Source organism: Hemicordylus capensis, chromosome 8 (genome assembly GCF_027244095.1).
Source record: "Hemicordylus capensis ecotype Gifberg chromosome 8, rHemCap1.1.pri, whole genome shotgun sequence".
NCBI lineage: Eukaryota > Metazoa > Chordata > Lepidosauria > Squamata > Cordylidae > Hemicordylus > Hemicordylus capensis.
In genome coordinates this window covers 18,903,848-18,928,850 of record NC_069664.1, presented here as the reverse complement: position 1 = coordinate 18,928,850, position 25,003 = coordinate 18,903,848, and the positions used below count along the sequence as shown (strand labels likewise).

Here is a 25,003-nt window from a genome sequence, read left to right as displayed (position 1 = left end):
CCATACTTGCTGATTTCTTACAGATACCGACTTTTGCATACACAGTCCTGCCACTGAAATTAGCTGAATGAGCTACATTTTGTGCCAGAATATGCTGGGGGAAAGGTTTGTTTGTTTCTTTGTTTTTGGTAACAGAGATTCTGAATATAATCCTCAGAATTAAGTGTAATTGTTCTGAACAGATTTCTCAACCTCAATAATCAGATCAATAATTCAAATACAGCACCATGCCCGAGAAGCAGAAGATCTCTTCTAATTCAAATTTATTGTGATTCAAATTTATTGTGCTAATTAGTCAATGAAATGAATGCTTGAATTTGAAATCCTACAAATTTCAAACTGCCATCTTAACTTCCTTTTCCTGGCACATTAATAACACATTCTATTACATATATTTAATTTCTTGAACTCACCTATAAGTGTAATCGATACAAAATGACTTTGCTCGGTCAGTAATAGGACTCACCTACTAATCCTAAATATTTGCGCAGTTAAAAAATCCAAGTCACGCAAAAGTTGAAAACAAAGGTTTTCTAGTACAGGCATAGGGAGCCTTGACTCTCCAGCTATTTTTGAATTACAACACCCATCAACCCCAGCCCCAATAAATTGTTCAACAATAGCCAAAAAGCCAAGGTTGCCTACACCAATTCTATTGCGCACTACAGCATTGTTGTGGCTCGACCGGATAATTCCCAAAACTATACAGAAGCAAATTCTGAGAATATAATGGACCATATTCTGTAGACTTGTGCATTGCCCAAAATGCTGGGTTCCAATCCAGCCCAATAGTGAGACTTTTGGAGGGACTTTTTCCAGTCTTGTTATCTGTGTCAGGTCAAGGCCTATACCATGCATCTTTGATGAAATTCTTGGTACATCAAATCTTCAAAAGTACTGGAAGAGTACTGGAAGAACTTTCAGTGAAGAGTACTGGAAAAGTACTAGAAGTTTCTTTATATTTGTTTTAGAAATCTCAGTCAAGATACTGTTAAATCACTAATTAAAGCTAGAACCGATGGTGTGGTTGGGCAATAAAATTTGACTATTCCTCAGCCAATTTTCTTCTCTCCATGTTATGTTTGTTTTTCTTTGACCCAAGATGTGAGATGGAAAGTTTCTTTTATGATCAGACAAGCTGTAAATTTTACAGCACTCTGGATTCAAATAATGCTTATTATGATCATTTGAAGACTGATTCCCCAATATGGCATATGAGTTGAGCAGAGACCACATTTCTGAAATGTTCATAAAAGCTTAGAGGCTTTTTACACAACTGAAAACTGGGTAGGACACGTGTCCTACTCAAGTTTGGGAGCTGTGTGAGCTCCCAATTTTTGGTTGTGTGGGAGCAAACAACTTAGGTGGCAGGAGGGAGAAGTGGTGGCGGGTGGTACCAGAGCTGGGGAGGACAGCTTTTCCTCCTACCTTGGTCAAGGACTGGGTATAAAAGCTGGATAGGATGATGCTCTCCTGCCTGGCTCCTTTTTGACCTTGAGGGATGCTAGAGGACTCCCAGCTCCCGAATGCAGCCCTGAGGAATGCTGTTGTGGTGTCCATGAGGGCATGCCAGCAGCTGAGCCCAATGGAGGTTCTGATCATGTGGGAGCAAGCAGGTAGGTTCCTGCCTCCCTTCTAGCCCACCCTGCATTTGATTGTGTGAAAGGGGCCAGGCAAGCAAAAGGTCAAGCTGGTAAATCAAGTCTACTTGGGAGCGGAGCAAGGCTTACACAACAATGTTGCTTCAGCAAAGTCCTGAGTCCTTTGGAAGGGGAATTGAAGCCTGCCCGTACCCCTGCCGGAGAGCTTAAAGGGGCTTACCCCTGTGCCCTATTTTGTAGATGCAGGCTGAAGTGAGGCTGGTGAGTCTCCCTCGTACCATTGTCTGCAGAGTCCTCTGTGTCTGAGGCTATAGGCAAGAGAAGGGTGCATCCACAGGTTGTAGTGGAGAAGGTGGATCTGGCACAGCTGGGGCTTCACCTCCTGACTCTTCTGCACCACCCCCAGATGAGGGGCCTCAGAACCCGGCACCATGACAAAGGATCTCATCACAGCCCACACACCATCCTGGCAAGTAATTCTTCAGCCCTGATAAGAACCATGTTAAACTCTAGATTAAATTTTTTTAACAACAACAACACCACAGCCGTATCGTTTTATTGGCGCTTATCAAAAGTGTCTGAACGTGCTTGGCGGCTCGAGATATGGAACAAAATTATTTCCTATCAAAACCCGAAGTCACAGTGACATTGCTGGCACTGCTGCTAGGACACTTGAGTCTGTTTCATGACTCTGCAATGTCCTCACAAGGCTCCAAAGTAGGAGGAGGATGCCCCTACAAGTCCCTCAGAAGGCACATCCTGGGTAGTAGCAAAGAAGAGTGCAAACATCAGCAGAGGCTGAGCTTTCCAGCAATGAATGCAAGTGTGTGTGCATATCTATTTAAAAGAACATCTTCTTCGCCATGAGCCCCATCGCCCATGAGCCCTATCGCCCTTCGGCCTTTCCCCCTCAGCGCGGTGGCCATTTTGGAGGCCACCATGCCTGTGCAATGAGCCTCTGCGTGGCCTCGGTCATGCCCAATTTTTTTAAAAAAAACACCTCATGAACCCCCCCAAAATGGGGGTGGTTCGGTTCAACCCCAAACAGTCGAACCGAACTGGTTCGATGTCAAACACGTTTGCACATCCCTAATGTCAACCACCCAAGCCATCTCTCAGTTCCAGAGAGCAACTAGAGCTTTGACAAGAGTGCCTGCCACACTAGCTGGAAAGCCCCCCAGAATAGGGCTTAGGCATAGGATGGAAGCTTTGTGGATTTTGTGATGGCTTGTGCATGGAACTTCTGTTGATTATGCGAGGTAATGGGGGAAAGGCATCTAACCAGCTTGCTTGCAGGGCAGCTGAATTTTATGGACAGGGATGATTATGATATGAGTGCTTTTTATCAGCAGAGTTTCACTTAGCTTCTGAAATACTGGACAAAAACATTGTCACGTTACATGGCTTTTTGCCACCACGAGAGCTTATAAACGTAAGGTTATAGAAGATCACAATCTGGTGAAAGGAGTAGTTGTAGAGATAATACACAAGTACTTTAGTTTGCAAAAATCTCCCATTGAGGTTATCTGGGGTCGAGATTCATCTGCAGTTGCCATCAGCTCATCTGGTGGTGGCCAGGGACAGGCCTTCTCTGTTGCCACCTCAAGACTCAGGGATGCCCTCCCTGCTGAAATAAGAGCCTCCCCATCTCTGACAACTTTTTAAAAAGTTTCTAAAGACACATTTATTCACCCAGGTTTTCCAACTAGACTTGTGGTTTTAAATTGTTCTGACGTTTTGATTTCTGTCTTAATGTGTTTTATGTTGCTGTAAACCGCCCAGAGATGGAGGTTTGGTGTACAAATAAATAAATAAATATAAATATTGTGATGCAAATGTATGTGTAAGATAACATCAAGCTATTGGGTGTTTTATTTAGCGCCTTTCAGAAGAGAACAACACTTATGAGATCACCATGTCTGTGTGTGCTTCTGGGTGTGCGTGTGCATTTGTGTGTGTGTGTCCCACTAGTAACTTTTGCAAATACAGTCTGATGCAAACCAAAGGCAAAGCATATTGGAGGGGGTCCTATAGGAGCAGCCACATAATGGCGCAGTGGGGAAGCAACTTGCCTAAGGAGCAAGAGGCTGTCAGTTCGAATCCCCGCTGGTATGTTTCCCAGCATTGAGCCTCTTTCAAAACCAACCCCTGCAAGCTTTGAGCGTGGCATGAGGGGCAGGAAGGAGGGAAGGTTGCCGGGAACCTCCCCATCTCACCTCATTCTTCTTGCAAGCTTTGTGGAGATTTGCAAAGTTTGCAAGGATCAACTCAGTCCCTAAGAGCTGCTCTGATAGTGACAGCATTTTGCCACCCAGTTGGTGCCCCAATAATCTGTCACCTGAAGCAACTGCCTAACCTTGCCTCATGGAAGGGTCGCCCCTGAGCCTAAATGCATGGGGAGATGCTGCAGATAAACCTAGGAGCTCCCAATCTTCCTAATGCCTGTCCCTGTCCTAGAAGATCAGTTCCACTTCCGAAACAAGACCAAGTAATCCAGAACTCCAAAATCTGGAGAGAATATTATTCTGAGAGCATCCCTAGTAATGCTTGAAGTGACAGATGACTGAAAAATGACCTCAGACATCCAGAAATTAGTACATTGATGTTAGCAGCTCCATCAGCATGTGATAAGGAAGGATTCAGCAATGTGATAGAGATAAGGAAGCCAAACAGTCAAATATTGCTTCTTCTTTTTAAAGAAGTGCTAAGTGCCATATCTGTCAATGTTTTTTTTTTGAGAATATTGCACCTTAGAAGGTCAGTTGTTCAAAGTGGTTGGAATTCATCATCATGTGGATGGCAAAGATCAAGGTCTGAATACCATGTAATGCCAAAAAAAAAAAAAAATAGTAGTAGTGCTTGGGAATATTCACTAACCAACAGTCAGAAAACTTGTATGCAAAGAGGTTAGACATTATAAACTACAAAAATCAGCAATAATTAAGGCAATTGTAGCATCATTTTGAAAGATTTTTTGATGCAAAAATATATTACTGGGTATATCACTGTGAATAAAAAAAAATAGCATGTATTTTAAAAAATTTTTAGTTAGATCTCTGTTTTGTTTTGTTTTTAGCTTAATATTTTAATTGTGTGATTTTTATAAATTTTTCTATGTGAACCACCTTGGGATTGTTTCAGTGAAAGGCGGTATACAAATCTAACAGCAAACAGCAAAGTTGCTGGAGCAAAGTCCTTGGTGTCTCTGTGGTTGGCCACTGTGGGAAACAGGATGCTGTCCGAGTTGGACCTTTGATCTGATCCAGCAGAAATGATTTGCTCATAGTTGCTGCCTTTCTTCTGCACAAAGATAAGCTTGGATTCGGAATGGAGCGAGGCAGGATGGTTGCTTTGCAAAATGCTGCCCTTCACCGATACTTTATCGTGTACTTCTACTACACTTCTCATTCATCACTCAGATAGCACAAGAAGGTACAGAACTTTGATAAAAGTCGCACAGCAGCTAGCCGGAGAGTAGGGGCGGAGCTATAATGGGGCCGACAGGTTTAAAGAACCTGAGCCACTCAACTCCTGAAGGCTGTTTGCTCCGCCTCCGTGTCCCTCCCCCTCCCCCAGCTCAGCCCTATCTTCTCAGTCATGTTTATTGCTGGCTGCATGTTTTTTGTTCATTCTCACCCTCGTTCAGAGCAAAACACGAGCGAACAAAACACACACCCAGCAACAAGCACAGCTGGGAAATGTGCTAGGGGTCTTATGTGGCCCCCCTGGGGCTCTGGCCATGCCCCTTGGGTGTGATGTCACACACAAAGGGGCGTGGCCAGAGACCCAGAAGGGCCGCACGCGCCCTCCAGAGCTCATTCCCTGCTAACTGGGCAAAGAGGCACCTTTTTAACGTGGTGATTCTCTTTCTTTATCAGGGGGAGAGTAACTGGCCCTATCCACCCCCAGCACAGCATCCCTCCAGTGGCTGTTGCTGGTGTCTACCTTATGTTTCTTTTAGATTGTGAGCCTTTTGGGGACAAGGATGCATCTTATTGATCTATTATTTCTCTGTGTAAACTGCCCTGAGCCATTTTTGGAAGGGCGGTATAGATATTGAATAGATTATGATGATGATGATTGATGATAATGTGTAATTAATTAATTAATTAATTAATTAATTAATTCCCAGCAGGCGCTTCATTGCCAAGTGGGTAGATTTCCCTTCTCTCCCTCGAGCTTGAACCTGGAAAATTCATTTTCTTAATTTTCATTTATTTTCTTCTTCTTTAAAAGAGAATATTTTAAAGATATTTTAATTTCTTACATTTGGTTAATCTAAGCCATATCGGGAGGGTCGTTCAGTAAAATGGTGAAAAGGAGAAAACCATCCCGCTAGCAATGAAGCGCCAGCTGGGAAATTCTGGGATTTGCCCATCTGGGAATTCTGGGGCTCTGGCCATGCCCCTGGGTCTGGGAAGTCCCTAGTTCAAATGTCCAGTCAGCCACATGGGTGTCTACAGGAGGGGTCCAGAGCCTTCATCCCCAGTGGCTGAGGAAGATGGGAGTTGTAGATCAACTACAGCTGGAGGGCCATGCTCGCCCACCCCTGAGTTAATAGGCGGCATCTCTAGATAACTAAGCACCACTGGAATCAAAAAGGCAAGTCCATCGTGACTAAGCAAAGTCCCATTCATTTCAATGGGACTGAGTCATGACTTACTTTAGGTACAACCCAATGCGATGAAGTGAGGCTTCCCATAAACAATGGAAGACAAGCCCGCATCTTGGCACAAGAGTCCGGAGGGCAGATGTTTCTGCAAAAGCTGGAAGTCTGTAGGATTCATTGGCTGTCCTGTGAAGTTGTATGATGCTGGGAAGGTCTAAAGTCCAAAATACACATCATCATCATCATCATATGGGACTTCCGACTACAAACAGATAAGCATCTGCTACACAATACAACTGTATACACAATACACAATACAACTGTATACAACTGTATACACAATATAACTGTAGTCGAGAACCAAGAAAGAAAAACAAGTCATAATAATTGACATAGCAATACCAGGTGACAGCAGAATAGAAGAAAAATAAATAGAAAGAAATAACAAAAAAGAAAGATCTTCAAATAGAAATTGAAAGGTTGTGACAGAAGAAGACCCAAACAATCTCAGTAGCAATTGGCGCCCTGGGTGCAGTTCCAAAACACCTTGAGGAGCCCCTCAATACCATGGGGGTTATGGAAATTACCATCAGTCAATTACAAAAAGCAACTTTGCTGGGAACAGCTTACATTTTGCGACGATATTTATAATAACAACAATATTGACAATAAAATTCAGGCATCCCAGGTCCTTAGGAAGGACTCCATGTCTGAATATAACAAACTACTCAATAACATCTGTCTGACTGTGTGAATTAATAATAATAGTGATAATAGTGAAGATAATAGTGATGATAATAATTACTAATTAAATAATAATAATAAATAAATAAATAATATTACTACTACTACTACAATTTCATAATAATACAATTATTATGCAAGCTGATGTAAAAGTGAGTGGCCACTAGTCCTGCAGGCTATAGGCTACCTCCACGTTCAGAGGTAAGATGCCTCCGGATACCAGCTGCAGGGCAGCAGCAGCAGCAGGAGAGGAGGCATGCCACCTTCTCCTGCTTGTGGGCTTCCCAGAGGCATCTGATGGGCCACTGTGGAAAAGAGGGTGCTCAACTAGATAGATCCAGATCTTGGGCCTGATCCAGCATGGCTGTTCTTATATTATTAGGCTGTTGGCTGGTCATGGACCATAACAATAAAGGTTGATTGATTGATATTCTTCGGTTGTACAATAAGACCTGCTTCCATTATCGTTGTTGTTATAAATATTTATATGCTGCGTTTCGACATAAAGGTTCACAAAGCAGTTTGCACAGGAAAAGGACCAAGTTGATCGGATATATTGCACCCAAGCCCTCCCATCTGAAAGGCAGGAGCAGAGAGCCTGGCAAACCAGAGAGGAGAGGAGAGCTGGTCTTGTGGTAGCAAGCATGACTTGTCCCCATAGCTAAGCAGGGTCTGCCCTGGTTGCATCTGAATGGGAGACTTGATGTGTGAGCACTGCAAGATATTCCCCTCAGGGGATGAAGCCGCTCTGGGAAGAGCAGAAGGTTTCAAGTACCCTCCCTGGCTTCTCCAAGATAGGGTTGAGAGAGATTCCTGCCTGCAACCTTGGAGAAGCTGCTGCCAGTCTGTGAAGGCAATATTGAGCTAGATAGACCAATGGTCTGACTCAGTTTATGGCAGTTTCCTATGTTCCAGAGCAGAAGACACGAGGCATCTTCATGACAGATCAGGTGCGCGTCTGACACAAGCCTCTCCAGCAGGCCTACTACCTTTATACTCCTGTTGCTTAACAACCCATTTGCACTGTAACTGAACTCTGCCCTTTGCCCTGCAGTTACTTAATTCCCCTAATGATCTTTTATGAGTATCCTTATCAAAAGCTTTTTGAAAACTCTAGTAAACTGCGAACACTAGCTCACCTTTGGAGTGTGTGTGTGTGTCTGTGTGTGAAGCCCCACACTTAATTCGAAGGGAATATTTCTTGATGACCCCTTAGCAGAGGAAGAATATATGGTGTCCAAAAGATGCCCGTGGCTGCTAGGAAGGGCTGGGGTGCTGCATCCCAGACTTTTATTAGACCCGTGAGGCAAAAGCGAAGACAAAATTCATAGGAAAGAATGAGCTACCAATGAGTTGCTGCAGCACATCTCCCCGGGTCTCTCCTGCATACCCTTGGCGCTGGTTCCATGCAGGGATGACTCCAAGTGGGGAGCAAGGGGGAAAGATTATCACGGGCCTGGAGCACCTTCCTGATGAGGCAAGGCTACAGCATCTGGGGCTCTTTACCTTGGAAAAAGAGGCGACTAAAGGGAGACATGGTCGAGGTGTATAAAATTATGCATGGAGTGGAGAGGGTAGACAGAGAGAAATTTTTCTCCCACTCTCAAAACACTAGAGCCAGGGATCATCCCATGAAACTGAAGGTCGGGAAATATAGGACCAATAGAAGGAAATACTTCTTCACACAGCACATAATTAATCTATGGAATTCTCTGCCATGGGATGTGGTGGTGGTCACTAGCCTGGGTGGCTTTAAAAGTGGCTTAGACAGATTCATGGTGGAAAGGTCTATCAGTGGCTACTAGTCTGGTGGCTATGGGCCACCTCCAGTCTCGGAGGCAAGATGTTTCTAAATACCAGTTGCAGGGGAGTAACAGCAGAAGAGGGCATGCCTTCAACTCCTGCCTGTGGCTCTCAGTGTCATCTGGTGGGCCACTGTGTGAAACAGGATGCTGGACTAGAAGGGCCTTGGGCCTGATCCAGCAGGGCTGTTCGTATGTTATTGTGTCCTTATGGAGCAGGAACTCCCCTCAGGGGTGGGGGGAAACATTTCCTGCTCCCTCTTTCACTCCCCCATCCAGCAGACTGGAATTTCACAGCAAAGCGAAATTCGCAGGCGAGCCTGGTGGTTTACAAGCCAGTCACCCACTTCTGTAGGCCTCCCCTTAGCCCAGGTTTGCGGAGCGAGTGCTCCACAAACCCAGGCTATCTGATCGTGAGTAGCTGCGGCGCAGCTCTGCGGCACGGCTACTCGCAAGTAGACTCCTGGAGGGGAGGCGAAAAACCTTATCCCGCTCTCTCCGCGCACCCTGCTAAACCGGGTCTCACCAGTTGTGAGACCCGGCTCGTTGTCTATTATGGTCATTGTCTATTATGACCCTATAGCTTGAATTAAGGCCTCAGATGTTTGAAGAAGGCTTCTTCACTCACTCTTCTACCCCCCAAAACAGCAGGAGAAGCCAGTGCAGCCAGGTAGGTGGGAGCAGGTGGTAGGTCCTCCAGTCTCCCAGGAGCCAGGCCAACCCCTTTGCCGCCTTCCTGGCCAGGAACTGGGCTGGGTGAGACCATGTATGCATTGGGGGGGTGGTTGGCGGTGGGGGTTGCAGAGTTGTTTCCCCTGCAGATTTCCGCTGGCCTAGAACTGCCTCTCTCTCCCCATCCCAGTCTTTTCTGCCGCATGGTCTTGGATAGGAAGAGAAAACTAGCCTGGAAAACAGACGGGAAGATTTGGCCTCATCCAAAAAGACAGCAGGACTGTTCTAAGCAAGCAAACTAGCCCAGGCTAGGATGCTTGTGAGACGTGCTGGAATCGCCCCCAATGCTTGCGCTCCCACAAAGCCAAACCCTACTCTCAAGCCTGGCTTCTTGCCAAGGTTAAGGACATGAGCGCGCCTTTAACCCAGCTGACAGGATCGTGTGTCTCCTCGGGCTGTGCAGCCTGAGGAGACACAGAGATGGGCGCCTAGAGTGCCCATCTCACGGGGGAATCCCCCCGTCGCGCAGTGCATTGTGGGATTCCTGGAGGCTGGAATGCCTCCGATGTATATATGCCAGGGATTGAACCTGGGACTTTCTGCATGCAAAGCAGATGCTCTCTCCCACAGAGCTATGGCCTCACACCTGCAAGGGAACTCTGCAGGTACATCTCCTCGGCTCGCTTGTCTGCCAGATGTATTTATAGGAACTGACATTTTCTCATTGTACTGTTCTGCTTTAACAACAACATGCAACAGGGCATGACCTGTGGCACACGGCGTGCAGCAGGGGACACAAGGCCATGCCTGCAGGGTGCGCAGAATTTTGTTTGTCTGGGCATATGCACACTCTGGTGCAGTTCGCTCTCGTATTGCCTACAGTTCTGAGGAACAGAGGAATTAACACACTCCAGTCAAATGCCCCTTTTAGCTCCCTGCCCTGCAGTTTTGCAGAATAGCCTTTAATAGACTTTTTAACTGTTTTGTGCTATATTCGCCCTGTGTGGGAAGCTGCCGTCCAACTCAACCCATTGGTCTGATCGATACGAACACGTGTGTATCCCACTGAATCATGTATCCCTAATGTTGTCCCACCTGAGGGGGTGTCGAGTGATCAAGACTAGGGCCATTTCTGCTGAAGACCGGACATGTCTTATCCCAAATGCATGTCAACTCCTTCGTATACAGTCTGGTCTTACTGTGTGAATGGAAAATTTACACGAGCTAGAAGCCTGTTAGTTTCTCTTCCACATCCTGTTCTATGTACACATGTGGCTTGGATAGTGTGAAAAGAGATGGGATAAGCTTTTAAGGAGGCAGGGCATATGTATGGGACCTGCCCCCTTTGAACACTGCAATTTTCTTCTGAATAAACATGCGTAGGAACAGACCCTTAATCTATCTGCCCTGTAACACACGCTGGGGCCCAAAACAGATGACACAGATCAATGACTGACTGAAGCTCCTGGGAGATCTCTCTCTCTCTCTCTCTCTCTCTCTCTCTCTCTCTCTCTCTCTCTCTCTCTCTCTCTACACACACACACACACACACACACACACACACACTTTTAAGAAGGAGACTCCAATTTTCAAGCTTCTTTCAGGTGCTTTCTTAATTTAAAAGAACTCACACACATTTAGATGCACGGAGAGTTAAAATCCACAGAGAATATTTTTATGTTGTCTGAACTTCCATGAAAGTCAACAAATTAGAAACACAGAAAGCTGCCATATATAGAGTCAGACCCTTGGTCCATCTAGCTCAGTATTGTCTACACAGATTGGCAGTGGCATCTCCAAGGTAACAGGAAGTAATCTCTCCCAGCCTTATTTTGAAGATGCCAAGGGAGAAACTTGGAACCCTCTGCATGAAAGTATGTCCCATCCCCTAAGGGGAATATCTTATAGCTCTCACTTGAAGTCTCCGATTCAAATGCAAATCAGGGTGGACCCTGCTTAGCAAAGGGGGCAGTTAATGCTTGCTACCACAAGACCAGCTCTGCTTCTAGATTGTCAGCATCTATCTGTCTCCTTGCAATGTAGAGGATTCCCATGCTGTCTTCGGATGCAGGAAAGTCTTGGGGAGGAGGGTTACTTACCAACAGTCCCTTATTATCAGGGACATCCTTGATTTCAGCCCAAAATTGTCTGTCCGGTACAGGTTGCCACATGTCCCTTGTTTCCAGCTAATGGCAAAAACCTATGACCCAGATCAAACCAGTTATTCTCACTAATAACAAAAACAGGTGATGATCACAGACACTATTCAAAGAAAAATATAATTCAAATAAATTACCTTTGTTCAGTATGGCAGATGTGGTTATCATTCCGTGCCTGCTAATGATTCCCTTACCACCAAAGCTTAAGGGAAAAACTAATGCCCGTTTAATCCCCATGTTGGGATTGGAGACTACTAATAGAAGACTTAATCTAGTCAAAAAGGTGTTTGGCAAAATTACAAGACTGATCAGATATTGGCAAAACTATAAGACTGATCTGACATTTCAACTCTCAATCAAAATGTGACACATAAGCCACATTGGAATATTTGTCTACATTTCTCCCATCCATCGACAATATGACATTTTGGAAATGAATTATTGGATTTAATCTTTTCAGTTGGACACACAGATATCATTTTATGAGATCTTATTGATCATCTTTCATAAACCTTATTGTGATATATAGATATATTCAGGGGTGTACCATGGTTGGAGCGGGTCCGGAGATGAGGTTTTAAAATGGGCCCCTCACTGCCTTCCTCTCCTTCTCCTGGCCTCTTGTCTCTGCTGCAGAAGAAAATTAAGGGCACATGTAATATAGTGTAGCAGATTAACAGACAACCCAAACTGTCATCTGAATCCACTCCAAGATATACAGACCAAATGATGGGGGGGGGGGTTGTTCTCAAACTCAACAACAAAACAATTTGCAAACTCCACCTCCAGCCACATTACTGTTCCGATTCAATCCCCCACCCCTACCAGAGATGCTTTTAAACAAATTTAAATAGTTATTTATTTATTTATAAATAAATATTGGGAGATCTAATCACAGGACTCCTACATAACATGCTGTTTGACCCAGAGCAACTGCTGCAGGAACTTCAAACGGCTTGCATTTAACCGTTTTCCATTTGAGCCAATTTAGTGTGTGCTATGAGAGAGGAAATGACAAAATGAATGGGCCAGAGTATTGAGTATCCTACCATTATATGCCACTATTCGCTGGATCAGGGTGAATCTTTTCATCTTTTTCTCTCTCCCTCTAGATCAGCAGCAGACAAGCAAAGTCAATGTCACTTCTTGTGGGCATGTAACTAGCCAACGAGTAACAATGACAAGATGCAGAAGCAATACCGCTTCTGTTCTGTACCAGCTTTCCACCTGAATGCCTACATTTTTGGCCTCTGCTGCAGATGAACCAGATAAGCTTCATGCTTGTGTTGCATTATGCTGCGATGGGAGTTTTGCTGATTGCACAGCTACAATGGAACTGAAAACAGAGCAGGACATTTATGAACTTGAATTTGGTAGCAAAGGGGGGAAAAAGATTAATATCAATTCTCAACTTGATTTTTCCTCCCAACATTCCCAATAATTGTTGATTATTATTTTTTTGCACCCTGATCCTACATATATTTACTCAGAAACAAGACCCAGTAAGTTCAACAGGGATCCGTTCCAGGTAAATAGGATTGCAATCTTCAGATATGCAAGTATTGGACTGGACAAGTTGAGACAACATTATTGTTCAATAAATCTTTGTTTTAAGTGCAAAAATTGAAAATGTTTTCAAGTTTCAGAATTCACATTTTAAGCTCTGGTTGTTTAGACACAGAAGCCCACAAGGCTGTTGATTTGTCTCCTGATTTATGACTTGTTTTATATATATATATATATATATATATATATATATATATATATATATCCCTTAGGCGTACCCGTCACTAGTTCCATGCGTGGCAGCTCTCGTGAGAGTTTGTGAGCAAGCTCCCAGCAGGGAGAGAGGAAAGTGCTGCTACCAGCGGACAGGCTTGTGGGCAAGGGGGGAAAGAAAACAGTGGGAGGGGAGAAAATGGCAGCAGGCGGGGGAAGAAAGTGGCGGTGGGTGGGAGGGTGGGGAATGAGGGTGGTGGCATCTGAGAACAGAGGGGAAACTGAGAGGGAGGGGGAAGGAGGGGGGAGAACTAGAGGCGCAGATGTTCTGTGCCTGGCCCAGCTAGTTTGATTCTATTTCTGCTATCACTTCTGTGGTGCACAAAATAGTAGCTTAATAACCACTTATTTATTCTCAGTCTGGGAAAATACATGATCACCCAGCAAGCTAAATGGCAACCAGCCACCCCTCCACCACCAGGACAGAAATGTAGATCCCCTTCTCCACTCCTTTGCTCTCAGCCCAAGGGAAAAATAAAAAAAAAACCATGCCCAACCGCTGTCAAGAACATGCTGCCCGTGACAGATTTCAATGAATGAGATCAAAAGAGAGAGGCATTGCTACTTGCGCACTTCAGACAGCAGCCCTAGATTCCACTGAAAATACATTATGTTTCATATTCCCTCCAGATGTTGTTGATGATGGTGGTGGTGGTGGTGATTTACAGAAACATCTGCTCTGTAATAGGGATTTTAGGATAGAACTGAAAAATTGTGTGGTGAGGTGTTACATCTGTTCAGTCTTGCTTTATGGAATGGAAGCCTGGACACTTAAAAAACAGAATATGAACAACGAAAATCTTTCAAACTCTCGATATATTGATGTATATTAAGAATATTAGGGGTAGATAGAATTACCAATGAGGACATTTTGAGAAGAATGGCAAAAGAGAAAGAGGTAATTAACATCCTTAAGAGAAGGAAACTTGAATATCTTAGCCATGTTATTAGAGGGGGGAAAGAGTCCTTACTGCAGTTAATCATGCAGGGAAAGATTAGAGGAAAAAGTAGTGTTGGAAGACGAAGAACATCCTGACTGACAAATTTGTGAGAATGGTTTGGATGCACATCCTTGCAACTTTTTAGAGCAGCAGCAACCAAAGTCAGAATAGCCTTAATGATAGCTAACCTCTGGTAGGAGATAGCACCAGAAGAAGATTATTATTTGCTTTTTATTTCAACTAAAGATTACAGCATTACATAATATAAGATAATCAAGAATAGGAAATATCTATACATATAACTTTTAAAAAGAGAAGAAAAATGATAACAGAAGAAAATCACTTGAACATTAACATTAGCATGGTATAAACATAATTTGCCAAAAGAAAGTGGAGGGGGGGAGAACGCGAGAGAGAGAGAGAGAGAGAGAGAGAGAGAGAGAGAGAGAGAGAGAGAGAGAGAGAGAGAGCTTCTTCTAAGGCTGGGCTGCTCAACTTTACTCCATGGACAGCCAGGAAAACAAACAAATGGGCCTTAGAACAAATCAAACATAGAATTTTCAGTCGAGGCACAAATGACCAGACTCAAATTATCATACTTTGGGCATATTATGCGAAATCCCAGCTCCCTTGAGAAGTCCATAATGCTGGGGAAAGTGGAAGGAAAGAGAAGAAGAGGACGACCAGCAACAAGGTGGATGGACTCGATTACGACAGCAATGAATGCACCACTGGGAGACCTTCAAGGCCAAGTTGAAGACAGATCATCCTGGAGAGAATCTAGCTACGTAGTCACTAAGAGTCAACACCGACTTGACAGCACTTAATCAATCAATCAAAAAGTCCAGAAACAGTTGGAGGGCTAAAGTTGAGCAGCCCTGTTCTAAGGATAGATTTCTTCAAAACAAGAACAATTGATTAAAATTGGACCAAATTGTTGAACATTCCTTATCTTTCTGTTGGGTGCGGGGGAAAGTTCAGATGCTGACAAGGAACACGTATCGGTTATCCAAAGTTGCAATTCAGGAGCAAATTTGTCCTTCCAGTGCTGTATCATGATCCTTTTGACAACTCCCCATGCATGAAGAATCCATCATTCTTGATGAAGTGCTAGATTCCTGATCCCCCACCACCATAATAAGCTTTATTAATAACATTCATTAAAATATAACCTATAGAGATCTATTGTGAAGAAACAGCAATCAGTAATCACCCATCAATTTCTATAATATCACATATACACAACACTTCTCCCACCCCTTTACTGTACTGTTAGGTCACACTTTCCTTATATTTTTAGAACAATGAAGGTGAACTTCTGTACAGTTTTAAGAATCTATGAAATCCACTCAACCAATATACCTCATTCACTTGTAGCAGAGAAAGAGTTAGTAACCATTTACTGTTACTAAATATATAGTAACCATTCAGGGGCATTAACCTTTGCAAGAAAAAGCAGGAAGGCTTCTGATTTAATTAGGTGTTACTGGTGTCCATTTGGGTATATCCTTCAGAATCAGATATTGCTATGCAAAAGGGTCCAATGAAAAAAATTGTTGCAGGGCTTCAAAAATCATTCTGTACACTTTTCTTTAAGAACATGGGAAAGCTGGAATCGGTTTCAGTTTATGGAATGTTCATTTTTTTCATGAGAAAGTCAATTCCACTAAATGGTTAGAACAGCCAGCAAGAGAGAGAGGGGGGGGGAGAGGGAGGGGGAGAGAGCTTAAAGCTGATATAACACACACACAACCCTTTATGATATAATACACACACACCCCTTTATTTGTGTATAAGCAGATCTAAATTATACCCTTATATTATCATCCAATTATTAAAGTTTATTTCATAAATAGTACTTAAATATTTGTACTTTAACTTTCTTACACATTATTTTAAAGGGCTTGGCTTTATCTGTTTAACTTCAGACAAAAAAAATAAATCCAAACAGCAGGACTAGCATATCATTATTAGGTTTATGAAAAATCATCAGATGTAAAGCTAGCTTTCGGGTTTCACAGAACTGTTCTTCAGGCTGGATGCTAAACAAACAACAAATGGGATATACAGCTGCGGGGCATAGTGGAGAATAGAAAATGGGTTGCTGGTAGAAGACACTGTGAAGTCTCAGCAGCATGGGAGAGTCTTAAGATGATGATTCAGGAAGCGTTTGGCACGTCATTTAGTTTGTTCCCAGTGCAAAAGAAGCAAGAAGTATTTCCCCTTCTGTGGCTTTCAACAGCTTCCTCTTTGCCTTTTTTGGAACATGAATCCAATGTACCATTTATTGTTGGCATTATTATTCCACTAACCTAGGCCAAAAGGTAAATTTTCCAGCACACTTCCGCCTTTTAGGGAATACAAAATGGTTAACAGAAGAGAAGGAGAGACAATAGACTATGGAACAGAAGCAAAACAACAGAACCACTTATTCTTCAGAAGTCTTTTGAAAAGCAGTGTACACACAGTTGCAAAAGAAGTATGAATAGGAATAGCAGTAGTGACCCTTTGAATCACAAGGCATGCATTCCTTGCTCAGTGGCAGAGCATCTGCCTTGCATCCAGAAGGTCCCAGGTTCAATCCTCGTTATCTCCAGGTAGGGTTGGGAAAGACTCCTACTTGAAACCCTGGAGGGATGCTGTAGTCAGTGTTGACCAGAGGGTTCCCAACCTGTGGGACTCCAGATGTTGTTGAATTACAACTCCCATCATCCCCAACAATAATAAATTATAGCTGGGGATGATGGGAGTTGTAGTTCAACAACATCTGGTATACCACATATGTTGGGAACCCCTGGTAGAGCATCCATCTTCCATGCAAAAGATTCCAGGTTCAATCCCTGGCAGCATCTCCAGGTAGGGCTAAGAGAGAACCATGCCTGTAACCTTGGAGAGCCATTGCCAGGCAGTGTAGGCAATACTGAGTGAGATGGACCAAGGGTATAAGGCCCTATCCACCCCCAGCACGGTGACTGTTGCTGGTGTCTATCTGACGTTTCTTTTTAGATTGTGAGCCCTTTGAGGACAGGGATCCATCTTATTTATTTATTATTTCTATGTGTAAACCACCCTGAGCCATTTTTGGAAGGGCGGTATAGAAATTGAATTAATAGTAACAACAACAGCAACAACAACAACTTCTAGGTACCAATATTTAATAGGGGGAGGGCAACTGTCCCTCTTGATCACAGCATAGCTTCCCATGGGACATAGGAAGCTGCCATATACTGAGTCAGACCCTTGGTCCATCTAGCTCAGTATTGTCTGCCCAGACTGGCAGTGGATTCTTCAAGGTTACAGGCAGGAATCTCTCTCAGCCCTATCTTGGAGATGCCAAGCGGGAACTTGGGACCTTGATGCTCTTCCCAGAGTGGCTCCATCCCAAAAACAGATGTGATCCCACTGCTATGGCTCCAGTGGCTGAAGCTGGTGTCTCCCTCTTGTTGATTTTTAGACCAGAGATTCCCAATCAGGGGGTGGGAATGGCTGGGGATGATAGGTGTTGTGGTCCAATGACACCTGGAGACCCAAGGTTGGAAACCCATGGTATTGACTGTGATTCTTTTTGGGACAGGGGCCTCAGTATATGGCAGTTTCCTAGGTTCCTATGTTCCTCCTGACTGAAACCTGGGGGAGAGCTGCTGCCAGCCCGTGTAGACCGTATTGAGCAGGATGATCCGAGGGTCTGAGGCAGTTCCCCCCCGCGCGTTCCTTATGCCGCCCTTCAGACGGTCTTCCTCCCAGCGTGATGGGACTCCAGCCACCACCAACCTCGCCACCAGGGGGGAAGTGGCTGCTGCCCAAAGCGCTGGCCCTGCGCCTTCCGCGCGACATGTGACTCCAGCCGGCCGGACTGGGAGGCGCGGGGAGGGGCGACCCAGACGGGCACTTCCCCCTCCCTGCCCTGGGCGGGGGAGCCGAGCTGAATCACCCACATGCGCCTGGCAGCCGCCGGCCTCCAGCGGGGCATTTAAATGCCAGCGGGCGCCCGGCTGGGAGCAGCGCCAGCTCACGCCGCCACCAACCAAGCATCGATCGGCCCGATCCTCGCCGGCGAGGAACGATCGCGCCCGCTGTCCAGGCAAACCACCGGCCGCCGCCGCGCTGTGCGCTCCTCCCAAGGCCAGACACCATGAGATCTGTGCCCGCTCCCGGAATCCGCTTCCTCCGCTCTTTCCCCAGGGACAGCAGGTAAGCCTGTGGGAGATCGGGCCCGCCGGCTGGGTGCGCGCCCTCGGCGGCGGCGGCGGCGGCGCCTGGGGACATCCCCCCCGGGACGCGCCTTGTCTGCCGCCCGCTGCGGGTTCCAAGGGATCCGGTGGCGCGGCCATCGCCGCTTCCGCGGGGCCCTCCCGGCTCCCTGGATCGGCTCTGCGGTTCAGGAGGCGAGGCGGCTGTTTTGGAGCCGGTGGTTGAGAGGAGATCCTGGACGGGGAGCGGGGGAGGGCAATTCTGGGGGCCAGGTCTGGGGGCCACACTGAGCGCGGCGTGGGGCCGGATTCGAAAGGGGCTGCAGATCGGGGTTGCTATTCTGGCTGGGCTGCGTCTCGCAGCCCTGATTCAGCCCTTTTGTTCTGTGCCATCTTAATGGTAACAAAGAGAACAGCCTGCAGGACTCGGAGACACAAAGCAGGTTTCGCGGGAGTGTCGCTGCTTTCGCCGGGCCTCTCCACCACCAGCCTCTCTCGACACCCACCAGAGCCCATCCTGACAACACGTTTTGCTTTCCCAGAAGGGCTACCTCGCACACACACAGGACCGCCCCCCACCCCACCAACTACTTTGGGATTGAAATGAAACATCGATGGGTGGCTAAGAGAGAAAGGGCTATGAGCAGCTAAGGAAGCCCAGATGCTTGCACAGGATTCTCCATTGCCCAGAGCTGTAATTTAAGAGTAAAATCTACAGTTGGGGTCGGAGGTGCACCTAGGTAATTTTGGAGCCTGGATCTAAAGGCCTTTGGAGGCGCCCCCCCACCCCTGCAAATTAAGCATAATCATGCTCGCCACACCATGCGGGACAGACTAAAGAGGATTTGGGGGGTCCCAGGGGTGGGGGGGCCCTGGGCTTCGGCCCCCAAGTCCAGGGGTAAGAGCACCTCTGCTCGGGGTCCTCCTTCATCATTATCATCAATGTTAATTCATGTTGATGAACTGGACAAAAAAGACATGCATTGCATCACTGGTGAAAACACCTCAAAACTGGGCTATAGTCCAGGGGTAGAGTGTCTTCTTTCCATGCAGAAGGTCCCAATTTGAATCTCTGGAATCTCCAGGAAGGGCTGGGAAAGACTCCTGCCTGAAATCAGAGGCTGCCAGTCATCAACAGTACCGAGCTAGATGGACCAATGGTCTGACTTGGTATGAAGCAGCTTCCTATGCTCGTCAGGGGCATCCATCATAACTCAGTGGTAAAGCGTCTGCTTTGCATGCAGAAGGTTCCAGGTTGAATCTCTGGTATCTCCAGGAGGCTTTACAGACAGGGCTGCTACCCTGAATCTCCTTTGGAAGAGAGTGTGTGCGTCCACACACCAGCCAAACTTACCCCAAGTCCCTTCGAGATCCTTGGACCCACTCCACACACAAATCGGGCTTTGCCTTGCGATTTCTAGCTTATCTCAGTGTATTTCCAGGTTTTTTAAATGCTGGTTTTAAGGTACTTTTTCTGAAGCCAGAGCAAATAGGGTTAGGGTACAGCCGCCCAGGGCTTAGCCCACTCTCCCCACTCACCCTGCAAAACTGGGTCTCATGGATCGTGAGACCCGGTTCAATGGCTGACTTCTCAGAGTAATTTACTGAATAATACTACTCAGGGAGTCGTGTAAAACATGACATAATTTCAATAGCGCTACTCAGGAGTAACCCCATCTGGATATCAGCCAATATGTCCAAATGAAATCCGGAGATTATGAGAGAGAAGGAAGACATTTTCCATTATATTCTGCCCTCCCATTTCATTTCCGAGCAACAAAGAATATTGAAATGAGTTTGAAAGAAACTGACATCTCAGAGTTGATTCATACAAGCCAGAAAGCCAAGGTGCAAAGCACTGACTAACCCATTGAGGGTTACACAGAGACATGCCCCATTGTATCTTTTAAAGGGGAAGTGCATTGGTGTGCTTTTGGGGCAGCAGGCTGGCTCTAAATCTTCCAAGTTTTCCTCATCTGAAGAGTGGAGAAAACACTTACCTGCCCAGGATTTAGCATAGCTCAGTGTTACACTTAAAACATCCTTAGCTAGAGGTACGTAGCCAGCCAAAAAGTCTTGGGGTGGGGTCACAAAAGTGGGGGTGAGCCAGGTTATATGGCCACAGCCAAAGAGCAAAGGTCACCCACCCCCAGAGCATCAGCCAAGTCACTGTACATTCTGTGCATACAGTCTCACGCATGTCAGGACAAAGATTACACTAATGAGTGGGGGGATGCCCATTTATCGTTTACTGAAGGTCATTCCCCAGTATTTAAATTCCTATAAATAAAAGACAATACCCACCTCCTTTCTGTCATGCCTATGGATATATCATTCAGTTTTAACCAAAAGCAATAGGCAAAGAACCCCCCTGAACCAAACCAGTGTTTACTGAAAGTCAATATTTCAATATTCACTGTCAATATTTAGTGTTTACTGAAAGCCAGTATTGGAGAAAATATTCCCAAATATTTACATTCCTATGAATAAAAGGCAGTACCCATCTCCTTTCATGCCTATGCATATAGCATTCAGCTTGAACAACAACAACAAAATAGACAAAGAACCCCACTGAACCCTAAACCAGTGTTTATTGAAAGGCCTTCTCCAATATTTAAATACCTACCCACCGCCTTTCATGCCTATGGAAGCATTCAGCTTGAACCAAAAGTAATAGGCAAAGAATCCCACTGAACGGAACCAGTGTTACTGAAAGTCAATCTTTCAATATTCCCTGTCAGTATTCAGAATTTACTGAAAGTCAATATTGGGGAGAATATTCTCCAATATTTAAAAACCTATAAATAAAAGACAACACCCACCTCCTTTCATGCTTATGGATATATCGCTCAGGTTTAACCAAAAGCAATAGGCAAAATCAAGGAGCGGGATTGGGGGGCAGTGCAATCGCATCATGTCATTATGTGGACAAGAACACTAGTGGAACATACTTTTCTCTGCCACCCCTAGGTCCAGTTTAAGGGCAACGTCAGGAAGAGAATGAAAATACAAGCTAGGAACGATGGGATTTTGTGGAGAAAAGAGCCGACGTCTACTTCTTGCTCTGAGAAAAGATAACAGAATTTAGATAAGACAGCTCTCATTTAATCTAGATCAGTGGTTCCCAACCTGGGTTCCTCCAGATGTTGCTGAACTACAATTCCCAGCATCCCTAGCTACAATTTATTACGGCTGGCGATGCTGGGAGTTGTAGTTCAGCAACATCTGGAGGAACCCAGGTTGGGGACCACTAATCTAGATCCAGTCTAGATTCACTAATACACAAGCAGAGGTGCTCTTACCCCTGGACTTCGGGACCGAAGTCCAGGGCCTCCACACCCCCTGGGGGCCCCCAAATCCTTTTTTAGTTTGTCCCGGGTGGTGTGGTCACATTAAAAATGTGTTGAAAATACTGTTTGTGTGGGTGCGTGGGTGGGCCTCCAAAAGCCTTTAGGCCCAGGCTCCAAACTTACCTAGGTGCATCTCTGTACACAATCCTCACAAGCAAGCCCAAAAAAAAGGGGGGGGCAGGGGCAGGGGAGGAACTGGACATGCAATAGAGTCCCATAGTCTGCAATTAATTTTAACAATCTGTCATAAGATTCAGTCTAGATAGATTCACTAACCGAAGGCCAGGGGATAGGGGAGAGCTGGTCTTGTGGTAGCAAGCATGACTTGTCCCCTTAGCTAAGCAGGGTCCACCCTGGTTGCATATGAAAGGGAGACTTGATGTGTGAGCACTGTAAGATCTTCCCCTCAGGGGATGGAGCTGCTCTGGGAAGAGCAGAAGGTTTCAAGTTCCCTCCCTGACTTCTCCAAAAGAGGACAAGATTTTTTTTTGCTAATAGGACAAGATTTTTTTAATGAACCAACAAACTACCAAAGCATACAGTACGTTGCCAAAGCACAATTATATACAAAGTAGTTGTTTGTACATCATGTATCTACAAAGATTTACACACAAGGATTTGGAGACCCACAGGGTTATAAAGTATATGCAGGCAGTACTGTAACTCGGGGATGGGGGATTACAAGGCACATCAGGTAATCGCGGGGGTGGGTGGGTTGGTTTACGTCCAAGGTCCGTTTCCATAATTGGTCCCATTGCTAGGGCTGAGAGAGACTCCTGCCTGCAACCTTGGAGAAGCCGCTGCCAGTCTGTGAAGACAATACTGAGCTAGATAGACCGATGGTCTGACTCAGTATATGGCAGCTTCCTATGTTCCTAAGATGCCACCATACCACCAACCCCTCCCGGACCGTCCTCCACCTCCTCCTCCTCCTCCTCACAGGCCACGGCAGCAGGAGGCTGCTAACTGCCTGCAACGTGCTTACTGTTGGTTGGCTGGCTCTCGTATCCATGCACCACCTGCAGTTGTGCTGCCTGCTGGTTGGCGTGTCGGACCTTTGGGGGAAGAGCAGGGCTCCCCCATGAGTGAGGGAGAACCTCTCAGTGGGCTCCTGTTGCATGCAGGTGAAACAGCAGCCTCACCATGGGGAATAAAAGCATGCACGGCGCTGAAAACTGGTCAGCCCAGGCTGGAGGTGGGGAGGAAAATTTCGGGGGGGGGCAGGACACCCCAGGACACTCCCTGGCCATGGGCCTTAGCTAACATTGCACGTGAAGAATCCCAGATTAGAAGGGAAATTGGACATACTTCTCCCAAGCCCAATTCTCCATCCCTGCTCTCGCCAATGAAATTTTGGATTGCATAGGAAAAATCTGTGACCAGGATAGCAGACTGTTGTTGGCTTCTGCTTGTGAATTTCCCCTTCGGAATCCCGATGGATTTTCCCTTCCAGTGGAACATTTGGCACATGGGAATCATTCCAAATAAAACATGACTTTTAATTTATAATATTTTAAGTGATACTTGTGTTCAGTATCATAGCGTCGCCATTGGACACATCTCCTGCAGTATTGGCTTATTGCAACCTGAAACATTACTTTATAAGTGCCTCTCCTTGATAATTACAGCCTATAACTTACATCAAATAAACTTTGCCCGTTTTATTTGGGTCAGCTAAGTTTTATCTAGCTTATTCAGGTGTCACAAGGAAACGCAAGTCTTGAGTGTCCTGGGCTGGAAGAGGTTTAGATAGGGTGTTTATCTTGTGTGGCTTTCTTAAGTTTGTTTGAAGAAGATACCACATCATCCATGGGGAGATATCTAATCTCAGCACAATTACTCCAAAGCAGAGTTATTAGAATGCCTTGCACAGTAGGCTTGCACAGTTGTTCCAGACACAAATTGTGTTTACTATTTGAGGCAGAATGGGTGCATTTTGTTATCCAATTCTTGTTTTAAGTTGTGTGTTCACAAGTCGGAAGGATATTTTCTTGCTTGGCACTGTTAGCATGCACCATTATCTCTGCACAATGGTCACATCACCTGCCCACAGTGCCTGCTATCTGTTTCAGTCTCATAGAATCAGGGTTGTTTCAGAATCACAAAGTAATCTTTGTAATTTATTACCGTATTATTATTTTCACCATGTCCTCAGCTCCTCTTGAAATGTGAGTCTCACAGGCAGGTGTAGCATTGTTCACTCAGTAGATGTGTACAAGTGTAACAGCATATGACACTGCTTTCTACTGAGTCAGACCCTTGGTCTCTCTAGCTCAGTACTGTCTACTCTGACTGGCAGCGGCTCTCCAAGGTTTCAGGCGGGAGTCTTTCCCCGCCCTACCTGGAGATGGTACCAGGGATTGAACCTGTGACCTTCTGCATGCAAAGCAGATGTGCTCCCACTGTGTTACAGCATCTCACAAATGCACACAATCCATGAACAACATACGAAGCTGCCTTCTACTGAGTCAGAAGATGGCTGCCATATTTATTTTATTTTCACATTTATATCTTGCTCTTCCTCGCAAGGACCCCAGAGTGGGGCACATGGTTCTATGTTTATCCTCACAACAATCCTGTGAGGTCGGTTGAGCTGAGAGATAAGTGACTGGCCCAGAGTCACCCAGTGAGTTCCATGGCTGAACAGGGATTGGAACTCGGGTCCTAGGCCAACATGCTCACCACTGCTATGCTGGCTCTCCTGTAATTATGGCGAAGACTTCTCCTGGACTTCAGACAGGGGTCTTTCCAGCCCTACCTGTGCATGCCAGAGAATCAAAGCACTTTTTTTTTTTTAGTTTTTATTACATTTTATATCCTGCTCTTCCTCCAAGGAGCCCAGAGCAGTGTACTACAGACTTAAGTTTCTCCTCACAACAGCCCTGTGAAGTAGGTTAGGCTGAGAGAGAAGTGACTGGCCCAGAGGCACCCAGCAAGTATCATGGCTGGATGGGGATTTGAACTCGGGTCTCCCCAATCCTAGTCCAGCACTCTAACCACTACACCACCCTGGCTCCTTCAGTAAACTACATCCCCTCCCTAAAGTGGGAATGTAACAGGTGCACCCAAAGTCCATGTCAGCATCATCTTTCTCCCTCTCCCTCTCCCGTCCCCCCCCCCTCTCTCTCTCACACACACACACACACACACTTGCAA

General features: G+C 45.6%; 1 protein-coding gene and 1 long non-coding RNA gene across 3 annotated transcripts in view; one reads left to right on the top strand and one right to left on the bottom strand.

Annotated features, from left to right (window-relative positions):
- Positions 1-1,171: 1,171 nt before the first annotated feature.
- On the bottom strand, positions 1,172-11,626 carry LOC128333969 (uncharacterized). The gene is made up of 3 exons (XR_008311140.1): positions 11,528-11,626; positions 6,265-6,424; positions 1,172-2,088 (listed from the first exon to the last, which is right to left on the bottom strand). It is a non-coding gene; the product is annotated as an uncharacterized LOC128333969 (long non-coding RNA).
- A 6,421-nt stretch (positions 11,627-18,047) lies between these two features.
- Positions 18,048-25,003, top strand: part of SLC37A2 (solute carrier family 37 member 2) — a 53,723-nt gene continuing 46,767 nt past the window's right edge. The window contains exon 1 of one of the 2 annotated variants that reach the window (XM_053270111.1): positions 18,048-18,498. In XM_053270111.1, coding sequence (XP_053126086.1) covers positions 18,440-18,498 — 59 coding nt within the window. In that variant the 5' untranslated portion in view covers positions 18,048-18,439. The remainder of the gene's footprint in view (positions 18,499-25,003) is intronic. The other variant, XM_053270112.1, reaches the window with a different exon arrangement.